Here is a 17,421-nt window from a genome sequence, read left to right as displayed (position 1 = left end):
TTCCACTCTGGGATTTAAGAGCTCCTGGTCTTTGTCAATTTATCTGGCTTCCAAACCAGCTTAGCCTGTCCCTGACGACCAAATCTGCCTAATTCTAAGTCCCAGCTTGGTTCTAAACCAAAGTTTCCCAACATTTTTTGGTACGTTGTAAGTAGTTAGGTCCTAATAAGGTAATCATGGTAGTTGTGTAGTGTCCGTGAGTTCCCCGTGTGCCTCAATGCACAGACTGGGATTCACAGCTCTCTCTGCCGCTCCATCCCATCCACCTTTTTTCACTTCCACCGTCCCAGGGGGACCCCTTTCTACAATTTTCTGCTACACCTGCCCCAGCACAACACTCCCCAAACAAATGCAAATCGAGAGCAATATTTATATTTATTTTTGCAATGCCTTGGATAAAAACCATTTAAACAATACTGGATAAGGTGTTATTCTCATAAAAACATCTTCTTTCAAAACAAGTGTATCTCTATTTCCCATAAAAGTTAGAGTTACATGCTAAAACAGTTAATTACCAAGGTAACATGAAAGGATATCAGGAGACTTGTAGAATAAGACCAGATAATGAATTACATCATTATACTAAACAATTACACAGAACTAGAAAACTGACTCAGTAGTAAAATATAAAAAATCTACAATTATAAATATAAATTTGGTCCATGGAGACACTAGAGCAGTATTTACAGTAAGTATCAGATTATTTCTACTTTAGGTGAATACTGCAGTTGTAAAATGTTGAATATCAGAGGGAACGGGGTGTTTTATTTACAAACTACTATATTAAAAGTTATATTTCTAGCAAACCCGATGATTGCTACAAATACAGCTAAAATTTGACACTAAAAACAAACATGTTTTATGTAGTTGGGAATTCCTCATATCTATAAATTGAAATTTTCTGTTAAAATCAATACCAAAAAAACCCCCACAATTCCATTCTTAGAAATACTGTAAAATTCAACCATTTTAGTTTAAACACAATAAGTGAATTACAAGAAGTTTTGCAGAAAGGCACACGTTGTTAATGATGTAAATTTGGCAGCAGAATCCTATGTCATGAAAATTACTGTCAAGTGATGGAAAGTAAGCAAACAGATAACAGAAGAACTGAAGTGATTTTCCTGTCTGGTTTCAGAAAGAGGAAAACAATGCTCAGGTATGGATTCCCCTCACCCCCCTATGTGCTAAACTAAAGACTCTAAGCTCTCGGCTATATTTCCATCAGGCAATGCTGCGCCATTACTGTCCAGAGAGGTGGATGGATTCTCTTCCTGCCTCGTGCTCACAAGACTGAGGACCGCTTTGTAGAGAAACTGATACTGCTCCTGGAGGACAGAGAATGTGAGGTCATAAACAAGAAGCTCAGTGAAGATGGACATTTGTAAAAAGAAGTAATATTTTCAGTCATGCTTTGGCACTGGTCAGAGAAGGGCATTGTGTTAAGGGGCCTGTTACAGGCTGCAGAAGTACACAATCTATATTAATATCTCTTTCGGGTGAAATTTAAAGTAGCTTTCCTAGTAGCCAACATTCATTGACCTAGAAAACTGACCAACATACTTTTGTCAATGGTAAGCACCCCATTGTTATTCGTTTATGTCATGGAATCAGAAGGTGATGTGACAGATTACTGTTACTGATTTATCAACTTGCGTGTAATCCTTTGGTAGGAGGCACCTATAAGCCACTCATAAATAACTTACTCATTCTCCTTTCTCCAGCTGTGATGAAATCCATTGGGTTTCTCTGTTTATGGAGAGGTCCCAGAAAGGACAGCATTGTCAGCTCAGGGGTTCATGCAGAATGTTTTTTACCAGATCCACTTTTTACCAAGTGTTCTTCACACCGTACCAGCCTGACTGGTCCTATGCCCTGCTTTGAACAAAGGTGAGCATGGGCCCTGCTATGGTCTCAGAGTAGAGACACAGAAGAATAAAGAGTTCTCTTACAGGTGCCAATTTGGGTGGTGGTGGGGGGGGCGGGGACAAAGGCAGTTTCAGAGAATGTGAGCCAGTAACTGACATCATAGTGGAAAATCATTAGGCCCACACGTGAATCGGTGCATCATTCAATGCATCCATGAACCAGGTGAAAGTTCAATCTCTGGAAAACAATTTCACATAGGAGCAGCTTAATATAACTCAACTGGCCTGAATGACTTTTAATAAGTACTCCTCTGAAGTGCACATTTGCAAGGGTTACCTTACTTTCTGGACAACTGGTCTGGACTGAATGAAGGCTTAAAGATGGACCCTTACACATCCACAGACCAGGTAGCTGGAGGTGAGTCTATGACTACTATATCCACCTAAAAGTCTTCCACTGGGGCATTTGCATGAAGATCCCTATTGTCTTTCCAGCCCTTGTTTCTACGATATTAAAAACTTCCAAATTATTTTCAGAGTTGAGACTTATCTCTCCAAATATGCTGTGTCTCTTTCTTGATTGTACAAGTTTCTCTTTTTAAAAGTACCCAGTTGGCTAATTGAACATAGGAAAAAAAAAGATTCAGTAAAAATAAAAAAATAAAAGTACCCAGGAACTACCCATTTGTTAAGTACCAAAATTGAATTCGTCTTTAGAAAAAAGTGAACAGTTCCAACGTTGAAGTCTTCAAGATCTGTCTTCTGACTGTTCTCAGGCTATGCAGAACTTGAACCCCACCCCAAGATAACTATTTTGTGGGGTAAGTCGGAGAAGTTGGTGCTTCTACTGAGGGTATTTTTCAGAATTACAGTAAGTCTTGCAAAAGGAGACATGAAATTTAAAAAATTTTATCCATCAATTTTCTGGAAGATAAACTTTAAATGTGTATTGTTTATTATTCCAGTTCCATAGATTGTGGACTGATTAACTTGTAATTCAGTTCGAATACTACATGGTAGTAATATGTTATGAGTCAATGAGATTTTTTTTTTTTGATACATGATAAAATTATTTTGGCAGCCTTTAGGAAGTAAGCAGCACTCTAACAGTGAAAGTTTGGTTCACTGTTCTCATACTTACAATGTCGGCAAAGACTCCTGGCCTCATCAAATTGATCATCTTGGCTACCTGGTAAACATCCATGGAATTTTCCTTTTCTAGTTGGTGCATAAGGGTTGTCAGAGCACAGAAAGTTCCTGCCGTCACTCCTCCATGCCTTGAAGCAAAGGGAAGGGACAAAGACTCCATTCAGATGCATCAAACATTCACATTTGGAACTCACAAAGCCTTGACAACTTTGTAGTGGGAACACAGAAATTAATGAAATGTCTCTCTTTATCATGTAGAGAACTATGGTTTAATTTGAAACATCAGCAAGTGTTCATGATATTAGTAATGGGATACTTTATAGAAGTTTAATGTTTATTCATACATTTGTTATTTTTATACTCTGGAAGGGGTTGGTAATAAATCACAAAGATTTGATAAGTTATATCTAATATATAATGTATATATAACACATAATTCCAGCATATGCTTTTTTATTTGTTCATAACAGGACCCTGGAAAGATCTATTGGTTCGATTCCTGTTCCTGATAAATAAAAACTGTATCAATTTTAATCCTATCCAGCACATCAATAACTTAGAAATGTCTCTCCGGTTAGCACCTGTAAAAATTCAAGTGCCAAAACACTGACTCATCACACAAAGTGATCTCAGCATACAATACAAGAGCACATTCTTGTGATCAGGTACCCATCTTCTGCCTTCAGCAGGAACTCCAAGAGAAGTGAAAAAAACACAAAAAACAAAACCGAATTCTGTATTAACCTTGTTTATAAAAAGCTGATGATCTCTCCTGGCTGAGTCACCACAACTGGTCCAAAGCACGAGGTTAGTACAAAGAAAACAAATATCTGACCACCTGGAGAGTGCTCAGGCATGAAAGAGTTTAAAGAGAGGAACTTACTCATCATGGACAATCACAGGCCCATCTCTGTTGGCAGCTTCCTCTTTGATAATACTTATAAGTTCAAAAGTTTTACTAATGGGGCTATCTGGATTTGGCCATTTGGGGCACTGAAAATGCCTCACTTCAAGTACATAATCATCCTGTAAGAAGAGAGAAAACTTAATATTTTTAGAAGAGTCATATTGGTGAGTGACAGTTTATTACGAGTGGAGTAACTGGGGAAATCAGGAATTACAGGAAGGTAATAAAACCCAATCACATGCACAAGTGAACAGCAGCGGTTGCAGTCCATCCTCCATCTCGGAGGGAAGAAACTGCTGTGATACCTCATTTCCCATGTATACATGTAATCTCCTTTTCATTCTAAAAATAAGGCTTATCTGTGTGTTCATTATGGTAATCAAACTCTGAAACCCTGTACCAAAGATGTCTCTGCGCCACTATTTAATACAAAAAGACATCTTCACTGTTAACATTTGTTTTTAAAAATAACATAGACTTCTTCAAATACCAGCATTAATTGCCCTCAATTACATGAGAGTGTAATTACATGACAGGGCGGGGAAATGCTGGCAAAGGGGATGGACATCCAGTCTGCTTCTGATTCTTGTGTCAGTGACCAGCCAGGCTGTGTGACTTTATATCCCTTAAACCTCTGACCCTCAGCTTCCTAAAGTGTACTCAATCAAATGCTACATTGAAAAATAAGCCGCAGAACCTAAATTTTATATGGTTTATCCACTCTCAGAATTAGAGTATAGTAAAGTGCAACATTTAAATCATCTAAAACATGATTTAACCTTTCTCCGATTGGGGACGTACTCTGCATCTCACATGCCTTACTCCCTATTATTAGTATCTGTTAACATTTTACTGTAGCTGTATACCAAATTATGTACTGTACTGTAATTCTATAAATAATTCTTGACAAGGAATTCGAATTGCTGCCTTATAGGTAACCAAGAATTAGCAAAACAATCCTAGTTCATTGTACTGCATCTCGTCAAAGCACTTCTGCACTTATAACACATTGTCTCTTGGTAGATAGTGGTAAGCTCATTTTGGTAGATAATATTTTTCCTCTTTTACTTAGAAGAATTCAAGGTAAAAATTTCCCTTAAAACATCAGAATTAGGATTAATGAAATTATTATGTTTTTTTTACTAAGTTTATTCTCAATATAAGTTCTGTCAGAACTACTCTGGAGTAAAAGAGAAATCGTTGATTTCCTGTGTGTGAATGGTGTAGTTTAGTGGCAGTTAATGTTTAATGATTCTATAGGATTTTGAAAATGAAAGTGACAAGTCAGGTAAAACTGATTTTTGGGTAATCGGTCTTAATTTGTAAGAAATTAGGTTCCTTTTTATTTCTACGGAAGATCCTTAAATCAGCATATATTTAACATAACACGTGCTTAACATGAGAAGTCTGTTATTTCAGTTATGTCCATACCTGTGTAGCTTCTAAGATAAAATCTTGAATTATAAGTTTTTCTTCATTAGACAGACATTTGTGTTCTTCAGCCATAAGAGTGACCTTAAAACTCTCACAGTTTATGGGCTCATCTTTATTTGGCCAGTAAACAAACTCATCTTCTGCCTGGAGGATTAAATACCAAAGAAGTATGATTTTCATCAAATGCTTAGTAAGTCAGACCGTGAAATGAAGTTAACCGGTTCACACAGCAAATTCAACTCAAATTTTTCTTTGGATCTCAAAACTTACTCTTAAAATATTGAGCCTTACACAAGTTTGATGTGCAGAATAAAATATTACATTTAAGAAACCAAACTATTGCTTTGTTGTTTTGCTCTTAGCTCATCAGTAACAATGATAAGTTGTTACTTCTGTAAATGATAACTGAGTAGAGAAGATTCAAGTGATTTTAAGAGCTCAGCAATTTCCAGTGTCATCTGGAATGGTCAGTCTAACTTTATAGCTAAGAAATAAATCTCCAAGTTAAGTATATGTGCAAAACCTAAACAAAATAGCCCCCCCTTTTTTTTGTACTTCTATAGATCTCTTTTAACTGAGGGACTCTCCAAATATCCTAACGAGTTTTATTTTTTAAAAAGTGTAAATAGAAGCATATGGACTGACTTCATGGTTGAAATTCTGTTTTTTCTTAAGCAGTATCACAGAATACTTAAATTTAAGTTCATTTTAACTTACTTTTATTTAAAACTGTCATTCTACAATGTCAGACCTGGGACATGGTAACATAACCAAACAAGGCCCAATAGTAGACAAGGTACAACTCCAGTGACATTAGTTTACTAGTTGAAAAAAATTACTTTATTTGTTGGTATACTTGGACTTCTGGCTGTTGTGACTTGTTATCTCCTATAAGGCAAGTACCAAAAGTGACCGGGGATGGGGGCGCTTACCATGTTTTGACCATCAGGAAGCATAACTACCACCTGGGCATTATGGTCCCATATCATCCTCCAGAAATCCTTGATGGTATGGAGAAGAGGATGCTGGGTAATGATGAATTCATTACTCTGATAGTAACCCTACGAAACCAAAAAGAAGATAGAAAGAGCCCCAACAGATGACTTTAAATATGCCAAATACATGTCTAAGCTAATGGACCTTAAGTCAAGGTAGTCTTTTTATTTTTAGATTGTGTCTGTAAATAATAATGTGATTATTATAGCTGATGTTTACAAGGCACTCTCCATACACCAGGCATAGGACTAGCATTTTCTTCCCCCTAATTCCCTAATTCCCTAATTATGTCTCACAGAAGTACTATGCAACAGGAACTGTGGTCCCCCTTTTTCAGATGATTAAACTGAGGCTTAAGAAGTTAAGTGTCGTGCCCAAGTCTACCTAGCTATCACGTCTAGAAGCAGACTTACCAAAATGGCACATGGACCATGTCTCCTACACTAGATAGAATGGAAATCCAGAGGGGAGTTTATATTTCTCACTTTCCACAAGTCCCAATGCAAAGTGCCAAATTTTACACCTACTGACTACAGAACACCCTTGGTGTCCAGACACCCCAGCTTCCTCTATTGGAGAGGAATAGAAGGCACTTGCAGATTTTGCTGCAGAAACCTGGAACTTGCAGCCATTGGATTGGTCATGATTTCCATGTTGCTGCTCACTAAAATTATGGCTCATTTATCCTCTTCTGCTCTGGGTCTCTCAGATCCTGTTCCTATTCCCCAGGGGCTCATTTGATTCGGCATGTATTAAGATGCCACCACCACATATCTCCCTGTTTCCTGCATGAATAGTCCTAAATATTTTCTTTGCTGGATAAATGAAAAGTGGTTTTGGCATGGGAATTACAACCTTTTCATCTGAATCCAAGCTTCCTATGATCGATAGGCCTGAAATGGAAACGAGAGGCATAAAACAGCCAACTGTTTCTCATAGAAAATCTAAACACAGAAGGAAAGGATTATGTCTTTAGGAATCCAGGTCTTCAAATGAGCCCAGTTCACTGGGTCAACACTACTGCAAACCTGGATTGGTAAACTCAGGGAGACGGGCTTTCCTGAAGTCACTGTGTCCTGGGTCTGTTCAGGGTAAATGAAATGGAGCCTCTTAGATGGCTGACTGTATGCTTTCTATCTTCTCATCGGTCCTCAATGGTGAGTTCAGTTCCTGCATATACTGATTTGTCTTGCTTGAGGGTTCTCCAGTCCCAGCACACATAAAAACATCAAGGAATGCTGTTATTCTTGCCCCAGTGGGCCGCAGTCTGTGGTCATTAGATTTGGCTTCTATCCACCGGTGGTGTTAACCTATGTCTGCAGCCACTGCTTCAGGAAGCCCATACTGGTTTTGGTTCTGGTAGCACAAGCTAGTAGGCAGCTTTCCAGTGATTTCTCTGACTTACCATGATATAGGAGGCATTGATGTAGTCTGGGCCTTCCCCACTCAGAGATGAAATGCCAACCCTTGATCTTTCCACTGGAACATAGAACATTCGTCATGAACCACCACGCTCACAGATCTATACCCTTTGCCCCCCACCCCCACATTGCAAAGCATAGCTGCATGTCTCAAGTTGAGTGTCTTTGATCTGTAAGCCAGCTCTTCTATGTGTTTTGCATTTTTTAGATGGACTTCAGGATTTAAGAGTCCTTTTTAACAGGTACATTATCAGGCATAATTAGAAAAATACTGAGTGAATCAATTCATTCCAAGATGTAAAAATATTGTCATATTGCCTTCCAGGTTTTTATTATAAAAGAGGGTTTTTTTTTTTTTCATGATTCAGTATAACCTACCAGGGATGATGGAAGAAGTTCTGTTCTTTTCCCTGTTGCATTGCTTTAGGGCTGTAGAATAGTCACTCTGTTGTATATTTGATTGACTCAGGAGCTGAGAAAGAGAGTCAAGGAAAAATATAGATTATTTAAGTCACCCAAACACACACACACACACACACACACACACGACCCGACCAAGAAACCAAGATAAGATACTGAATATACATATATCTGGTTTTCCAAGAATTACTTGAACTAACTCCCTGGCACATCTATGTTCTCTACACCAGGGGAGCTGGAAGAAGCACAGAATGTCTCTAGTTTGATGTTTAGCCCTGGGAGGATCTTCCCCGTGGCTTCCTCTATAGGTGTGTGCTATGTCTTCCACTTACATCTCACTCTGCAGTTGGGGGTAAATTGCATGGAATGCGTGTGTGTGCATATATATGTATATGGTTGGATTTCATTCATTCTTTTAGTACTCCATTTCACGAATAATCTACTTCCTATTTATTCCCCAACTAGCGAATGTTAGGATTATTTCCAATATTTTGCTTTTCTAAACTTTGTAGCAATGAATATCTCTTGTATGTTTCTTAATACCCACACATGGAATTAGGAGTCATCAGCATTTAATTTTTGATAGTCTGATAGATGATAAGTGGTAGACCATGGTTTTGACTTGCATTTCCTTAATTACTGTGAGATTGTGAATTGTAGCATTCATTAGCCATTTAGGTTTCTTCTTTGATGATTGCCTTTTTATATTTCTACTTCACTATCATTTATTAATTTGTAGAGGGTTTTGACGTCTTGAATGTAAGGCTATAATCTGTTTAAAAAGTTGCTAAGGTCGTTGTTCTCTTTAATCACACAGACACTCACAGCCAACTAATTTTTTAAGATTTCTGCAAATTATATCCTTTTCTACCCTGATGTCTTCAAAATATATATTGCTAATGTTCTTATAATAGTTATAAAACCTTGTTGTCACCTTTAGGTACCTTATTCATCTTGAATAGTTTTAGTGTTTGAGGTGTGGTAAGAATCCAATTTTACTTGTTTCCACATGGAAATTGTCCCAATTTCCCTTATTGGTTAGTCGGTCCTTTCCTCATTGATTTGTGGTGTACTATCTGCCCAATAACCCTTTCCACATAGGCATGGTTCCTCTGGATGATTTGTCTGTTTTTTAGTGTTAATGATAGTATCTACATAATAAATCTTCCATATACTGTACAACACACTTCTATTTTATTTTTTATTTTTAGTATTGCTTTGGATGACTTCGCTCTTTACTTTTCTAAATGTTAATTTTAAAATCACTTCTTGATTTCCCATGACAAATCCTGGGAGAATGTGATTGGTACCACACTGATACTTAATTTAGGAGGAGCAACATCTTCACAAATTTCCATTCAGGAAAATTGTATCTATATTTGTTGGGTCTAATTCTACGCTCTTCAATTCAGTTTTATAATTTTTTTTCTACACATTCATTGCACCTTTTGTTACGTTTATTTTTGAGACCATAGAGTTTTTGTTTCTGTTTGCTGTGGTTGTTGAATTGGCTGTTTTTGCTCTAATATCTTTTCTAACAATCGATAGCTAATGAGTTACAATGCTATTGATTTTCATATATACTTGAACTGTAATTAAGAGTTGAGTTCTAATAATAAATATTAGAAGTTTTGTTTCTCTTGATGTTCTATATAGAAAAGTGTATCATCTGCAAATTCTTTTCTACTTTTATACATTTTTTTTTTGGTTTAACCTGATTTCCAGTAGAATGTTGACTAATAGTGTCAGCAGCTGACATTTATTGTTTTTTCTAAAAACTATGAAAATTTCCAACTTTAAATTTTGTGTGTGACATTTACATTGTAGCCTCTGTAAGATGAAGAAAGCTTCCTTCTATTTCTAACTTACTAAGAGTTTTTGTTATGAATAGTACTTAATTTTGTCTACTGTTTTTTCTACATCTTTTGAGAGGGCCATACAATTCTCATAACTAAATTTGTTCATATTTTCTAATGTTAAATCGTCACTTCATTCTTGAAACAAACTCTACAAACCCTAATTGGTCATAATATTTAAAAAGAAAAACACACTGCTGGATTTGAGTTGCTGATATATTTTTTAAAGATTTTATTTTTTGAGAGAGAGAGAGCATGAGAGAGAGCACAAGCAGGGGACGGGGAGGGACAGGGGAGAAGCTGACTCCCCACTGAGCAGGGAGCCCAATCTCAGGACCCTGGGATCATGACCTGAGCCAAAGGCAGACGCCTAACCAATTGAGCCACCCAGGCGCCCCAGTATTTTTTAAATAGGATTTTAGCATTTAAGTTAATAAATGAAACTGACCTATACATTTCTTTATTTATACTATCTTTGTACAGTTTTGGTATCAAAGTTATACTTGTCCAGTAAAATAGTTAGGTTTATTTTCTACCCAGATATTTTATCCTAGAGTTTGGAATTTTCTGTCCCTTAAAAGTTTGGTAATTCTTTCAGTTCCGGTTTTATTTTGGAGGTGAGATTTTTGGTAACTGATACAATTTATTTAATGGTTATTGGTCTAGCTGGATTTTTCATTTCTTAAGTATATCTTGCTTACTTTTTCTTAAAAAAATTCATTCATGTAGGTTTTCAAATGTATTGTCACAAATATGTTCATACTATGCTTTTTAAGTTAGAAAAAAACATTTCTAAAATATTTATAATTATATCCCTGTTTTTTATCTTAATATCTATTTCTGTATACTCTCTCTTCCCTTTTCTCACCAATCTGGCCACAGGTTTGTTTGTTTTATAGTCTTTGACAGAACCTGCGTTTGGTTTTGTTTTCATCTGTTTCTATTTAATTACTTTAACTTTCTATTTAAGAAAGCTTTAACTTGCTTAAAAATTTTCTGTCTCCCTCTTTGGGTGTACCATGCTTCTCTTCTAATTTTTACATGATGTGCCTATTTCGTTTGCTTTTATTTTTTTTTATTCTCAAATGAGTATATTTAAGGCTATAACTTTCTTTCTAGATACAACTTCTATTGTATCATACAAGTTATGCAATGTAATGCTTCTGTTGACCTTTAATTCTAAAGATTTTACAATTTCCTTTTTCTCTTTTTTTTAAAGATTTTATTTATTTATTTGAGAGAGAGAGTGAGAGAGAGAGAGAGAGAGCACATGAGAGGGGGGAGGGTCAGAGGGAGAAGCAGACTCCCTGCCGAGCAGGGAGCCCGATGTGGGATTCGATCCTGGGACTCCGGGATCATGACCTGAGCCGAAGGCAGTTGGCTAACCAACTGCGCCACCCAGGCGCCCTATAATTTCCTTTTTAATAGGTCAATTATTTGAAAGAACATTTTTATTGTCCAATATCTGGATTTTTTTCAGGGCAAGTTTTCATGGTCAATTCTAATTTTACTGGATTAGGTTCTGAGAATATGGTCAGTACAGTATAGATTCCTTGAAATCAACTCTTCCCCCTCCAGCAGCTATTTAACATCTTTATTTTAGAATATGTGTACAAACACACATGTACACCCCATGCCTGTGCACACACACATACCACACACACACACATACACATTCATCTCCTGTGTCACACAGGGAATAGAAGCCACAGAATATTCCCTCAGTCTCCGGCATTGGAGCCCATACACTTCCTGCCACCACACCCATTTACGTGTCCCAGCATTTTGCCCCAATCCCTCCTTGTCTTGAATCCTTCTCCTTGGCCCCTTCTCAGGATTTCCTCTCCCTCTAATAATCTCTTCTCCCCTATGTGCCACTGCCATGGATCTCTTTCCGTTAGTTTTTTTTTTTTAAAGTAATCTCTCTTTATTTTATTTTTTTAAAGTCAACTCTGTTCCCAACGTGGGGCTCAAACTCATGACCCTAAGATCAAGAATCACATGCTCTACCGACTGAGCCAGCCAGGTGCCACCCTTCAGCAATCCTCAGTTTGTTTCTTATGATTAAGAATCTCTTATGGTTTGTCTTCCTCTCTGATTTTGTCAGAACAATAAAATAAGACAAAAACAGAGAGGGAGGCAAACCATAAGAGATGCTGAACTCCAGAAAACAAACTGAGGGTTGCTGGAGGGGATGGGGGGTGTTGAAGGATGGGGTAACTGGGGGATGGGCATTAAGGAGGGCACGTGGTGTAATGAGCACTGGGTGTTATATACAACTGATCAATCATTGTACTCTACATTTGAGACTAATAATACACTATATGTTAATTAATTGAATTTAAATTTAAGAAAATTAAAAAATTTTAAAAAATGAGGCATAACTGATATATGACATTACATTAATTTCAGGTGTATTATCATAATGCATTGCACAATAATCACAAGTCTAATTAACATCCCTTACCATATATAGTTACAAAATCTTTTTTTTTTTAAAGATTTTATTTATTTATTTGACAGAGAGAGACACAGCGAGAGAGGGAACACAAGCAGGGGGAGTGGCAGAGGGAGAAGCAGGCTTCCCGCTGAGCAGGGAGCCTGATGCGGGGTTCGATCGCAGGACCCTGGGACCACAACCCAAGCCGAAGGCAGATGCTTAAGGGATGGGCCACCCAGGCGCCCCTACAAAATCTTTTTTTTAATGATGGGAACATTTAAGATCTACACTCTTAGCAACTTTCGAATATGCACTACAGTATTATTAACTATAGTCACCATGTTGTACATTACACCCCTATGCCTGATTTATTTTATAATTGGAAGTTTGTACATTTTGACCCTCTTCACCCATTTGGCCCAACCCCTACCGTCTGCCCCCGGCAACCATCAGTCTGTTCTCTGCATCTATGAACTTGTTTTTTTTTTTTTTTAATTCCACATGTAAGTGGTATCATATGGTGTTTACCTTTCTCTGTCTGACTTATTTCACTGAGTTATTTTTGACTTACTTCACTTGCCATAATGCCCTCAGGGTCTATCCATCTTGTTGCAAATGCCAAGATTTCATTCTATTTTATGGCTGAATAATATACTACATTTTCTTTACCTATTCATCCATCAGTGGGCACTTAGATTGCTCCCATATCTTAGCTGTTGTAAATAATTCCACACTGAACATAAAAGTGCAGGTATCTTTTTGAGTTAGTGTTTTTGTTTTCTGCAGATAAATACCCAGAAATAAACAGACATGTAACTTACTTCAAGGGATTGTATCTATAGAAAAACTTGAATGACTAATGTCTTATAGGACAGTGTGTGTGTGCGCGCGCGCACACACACACACACACACACACACACACACTTCTGTATCTCCCTAGTCAGGTGTTAACAGGAAACAGAGTCAAATGTACCTCCCTTAATTAATTAATTAATTAATTAAGATTCTGGCCTCATAGTTGATCTTTCCATTTTGATCCTGGGTTATCTAATATAAGCCATATCAATTCTTTCATGCAGTTGTGTAGGGGTAAGTCATGCTAAAATGAGAATTCTGTTGAAAATGAGTAATACCTATATATTTTTTAATTTAGAAGAAAGCTATCCTAACCTAATGTGGATGATTTATACTCCTTTATTATCTATTTCTGGAAGTCAAACTTCATACTTTCTCTTTATTTAGTGTTCTCTTATTACTCAGACAAACTTTGCTGAACAAAAACATTTATGTCCTCCTGGCAGGTTCAAAGTGCAGCTTTCACCCTTAATCTTTCTCTTAACTCCTCCAAAGGCACAAAAGGTGCTGACTGAGAAGGCAAAAAATGAGAAGGAATCTGTAGTGACTAACATCTTTTCTGTTGTAGCCTGGAGAAAAGACGAAAAAAAAAACACCCTGTGATCTCAAGGTTTGTTAACTCTCCTGGGTTTTTCCAGGGTCTTTCAAATTTTTCCTAGATATTCCTTCTTCAGAAATTGGTCCTGTTTCTCTAGGAATCCTGGGAAGTAAAAGGTTAGTATAGGAATAAGGTAGAGCAAACAACACAGCCTCCATTCCTTGGGAAAACCACAACTGTGCAAATTCCCCTAGCACGGCTAGAGGGTTCCCGTAGGATCCACTTTCTGAATTCTTTGCTGATTGATTTCTGGAAGCCAGAGAACTTGGATTGTAGAAAGTATGATATTGAACAAAACATACTCTCTTCTCTAGCTCACTGCCTTGTGACAAGGTGGGTGGGAGAAATTGGGGTTGAAGAGCTATTGTTCTGGGGTGGCCTCTTCTCTAGTCTAGGGCCTTCAAGTGAGACAGATTTTTCCAACGAGTGGCATGAACAGCCTGAGCCGGATCATTCATCGTGAAGTGGTCTGGTTTTTTCAAAGGAAAAAGAGCCCTTATGCAGTCTGTATTAGGAGGTCTGCCTGTCCCTTCTGTTATGCTCTGTGCCCTCCGTTCTTGGACCAAGTTTGCATTTGTAAACATTAATCCAGAGTTCTTGAGAACTTTTCCTCTTGCTAGTCAAAATTAAGATTCTCCTTGAAATTGACCACGTGGTTTTGTTGCCCACTGTAAAGAGCAACACAAAGCCACTGTACCAACTGTGCTCTGAACCCGTGCACATGGCCTTGTCAACTCAAATGAGGCTGCAGGAACACTGAATTGTGTGGTAACATCCAAGAGGCTTCTAAGAGAACTCACCTTGAATTGTTTCTCCAGCTTCGTTTTGCCTGTTGGTCCAGGAATGAGGAGAGTGTTGACATAGGCATGAATATGGCTGTCTGGCACCTCAGTCTCTTTACTAAGTATGGCCTCAACCAGAGCATCATGAATGAAAACATACTGTTCCTGGCAAAACAATGACAATAGGGAACATCATTTCAGGTTTTCTTTATATATATCTAAGCACAAAAGTACTTAATCTATTTTTCACCGACGGACAAAGAGAGTCTTACATAATGGCGGGGTTGGACCCACAAAAGATTACTTACTAGACATGGCAGGAAATCAGATGTAGGAAAGGAGGCAGTCAGGAGACAACATAACTCTTCTTGTCCCTCACCTCTTTACTTCTTCTGTGTTGACATTGGTGGGAAAGAGGCAAGGCAATGCTCTCTGCCCAGCCTCCAAACGGGCTACCTGCTTTCTTATTTTGCATGAGGACTTTCCTGACTCTGTATTTCTCATGGGTCTTCTTCTGTCCATTCCAGTTCTCCCTTTAGTCAGTCCTATATAATTTAGTGCACTTTTATGTACAGTTTTTCATAGTTGTCTTCTAGTTCCTGTATGTGACTCTTTCCTGGTCTAATCTGACTAGAGAGTCATTTCCTCCATGGAATGAAGTTTGTTTGGTTAGATTTTCACCCACATGGGCCATATGTCTCTGACTGCTCTCAAGCTGCCATCCATAATTTCCAACTTAAATTCATTTTTATTTAGAAATAGGAGAAAAATACAGATACATAGACTTTGTCCTGTGTCATGTAAACCATATGGGCTTAAAAAGGGATATAATTTGAGCATAATCCATGCTTTTAAAATATGAAAATGAATGCATTTATTCACTATATGCAGGAAAAACCTGAGGTTTTGCTAGCAGGGAGGGGCGCTGCCTGATCTACTGACTCTTTTTTTTTAATCTTCTTTGTCATCAGTGTCATTTCAAAGATATTCCCCATTTGGTCACAAAATAGACATAATGTAGCTGGTCCATCTAGGACATATAATGCAATTACCTGGTGTTACGGGTTGAATCGTGTCCCCCCAAAATATGTTGAAGCCCTAACCACCCCTGACCAGTACCTCAGAATGTGGCCGTGTTTGTAAATAAGGTCATTGAGGATGTAATTAATTAAGATGAGGTAGTGACTGCTGTTCTTCTAAGAAAAAGGAATTTGGACACACAGACAGAGAAGACCCTGTGAAGATGGAGGCAGAGACTGAACGAAGTAAGGCTGCTACATCCAAGAATTATGCAGGGCTACTAGAAACTCAGACAAGGGAGGATCCTCCTATAGAGGTTCCAGATGCAGCATGGCTCTGCCAACACCTTGATTTTGTACTCTTATCCTCCAGAACTATAAGGCAGGAAGTTTCTGTTGTTGTAAGCCACCCAGTTGGTAGTGCTTTAATACGGAAGCCCTATGATACGAATCAACGTGGTAAAACAAAGTCTGGTCCATGCAACGTTAACATTCTAGTGACATCTCCAACCCTTAGGTAGTGTCCTTCTCGGTGGGGGTGGGGGAGAAAACAACAACAACAAAAAGTATCCTTTTTCTCATACCTCGGTTTGCACCAAATAATTTCTTTGTGAACGAATGTGTTTTAAGAAGCCAAATACGTTGACAGTTCCTTCCTGTTGAATTTGCTGCAACATACTGTCTAGCACAATGTATGTGCCTGTTCTTCCAACCCCGGCGCTGAAGAGAACACAAAGAAAGAGCCACTTCAATGTCAAGCATAAGATAAATTTGAAGATAGGTCACTCTTGGCTATCTTGGAAATTAAAATAATTTTCTTCCCCAAGTGACTGAGCCACATAATAAATAATTTAGCAATCCCCCAAAAAAACAGTTTAGTTGTTAAGCATAATGCTTCAAATAAATTGTTTACTTTCTAATTTTTGGCTATAGGTCAAATTATAAAACAGCCTATTTCTGTTGGAGATTTTTAATTAATTAATTCATTAGAGATTCTTAAATTTTCAGTAATCGTATTTATTATTCATTATATATGATACAGAATGAAAACATTCCATATCAGAGCATAGCAACTAGACATTTAATCTGAGAAAAATGAAAGCATCAGCTTCACCCAACTCTGAAAAGAAAAGGTCCTGGGTCTGTATTGCCAGGTAGACATGTTTGTGTAAAGGTTTTCACGTTAATTGGAAAAAGAATTTGATAAGGCTTTCAGCTGAAAATATCGTTTCAGTGAGATCGTGAGGAATAAAGCATAACCTCAGTCATTTCTAAAGGGCCATTATCTATTGACTTCCTCAGCCTCTACTGGAGGGACAGAATTCATAGGCAGGGAGTCTTTTCAAATGCTTCGACAAGTAGGAAGTGCTAGAGTGGAAAATTAGCACCTGCTCCTCACAGTACCCTGCTCCTCCTCCATTTGCTAAGAAACAATCCCTGACCTTCAGAGATCTGTTTCTTGCATTTTCCTGCTTCTCTCCGCTTATCATCAGGCTAACAGATGAAAAAACTCAAGATAGAGCTCTCAAATTTTGTCTGAGGATAACTCCTGAGATAGATAATTAGAATGTGTCAGATAAGCTATATGTCAAAGGAAAACATTTACTTCTGTAGAAACACAGACACCACTTGACAAAAATACTGTACATAGAAATCGACTTGATTTGTGTGGTCAT

At 37.7% G+C, this 17,421-nt stretch overlaps 1 protein-coding gene across 1 annotated transcript in view; it reads right to left on the bottom strand.

The window, feature by feature from the left end:
- Window positions 1–666: 666 nt before the first annotated feature.
- The window catches only part of PTPRZ1 (protein tyrosine phosphatase receptor type Z1), a 164,883-nt gene continuing 148,128 nt past the window's right edge, over window positions 667–17,421 (bottom strand). The window contains exons 22-30 of the mRNA XM_028104919.2: window positions 16,330–16,465; window positions 14,745–14,891; window positions 8,154–8,247; window positions 7,760–7,833; window positions 6,291–6,419; window positions 5,356–5,502; window positions 3,901–4,043; window positions 3,010–3,145; window positions 667–1,328 (exon numbers count right to left, since the gene is read on the bottom strand). Of these exons, the coding sequence (XP_027960720.2) occupies window positions 1,188–1,328; window positions 3,010–3,145; window positions 3,901–4,043; window positions 5,356–5,502; window positions 6,291–6,419; window positions 7,760–7,833; window positions 8,154–8,247; window positions 14,745–14,891; window positions 16,330–16,465 (1,147 nt within the window). The 3' untranslated portion in view covers window positions 667–1,187. The remainder of the gene's footprint in view (window positions 1,329–3,009; window positions 3,146–3,900; window positions 4,044–5,355; window positions 5,503–6,290; window positions 6,420–7,759; window positions 7,834–8,153; window positions 8,248–14,744; window positions 14,892–16,329; window positions 16,466–17,421) is intronic.

Source organism: Eumetopias jubatus, unplaced genomic scaffold (genome assembly GCF_037043125.1).
Source record: "Eumetopias jubatus isolate StellerSeaLion01/CBP00866 unplaced genomic scaffold, mEumJub1_p1.0 scaffold_14, whole genome shotgun sequence".
Classification (NCBI taxonomy): Eukaryota; Metazoa; Chordata; class Mammalia; order Carnivora; family Otariidae; genus Eumetopias; species Eumetopias jubatus.
This window is presented reverse-complemented; position numbering and strand designations above follow the sequence as displayed.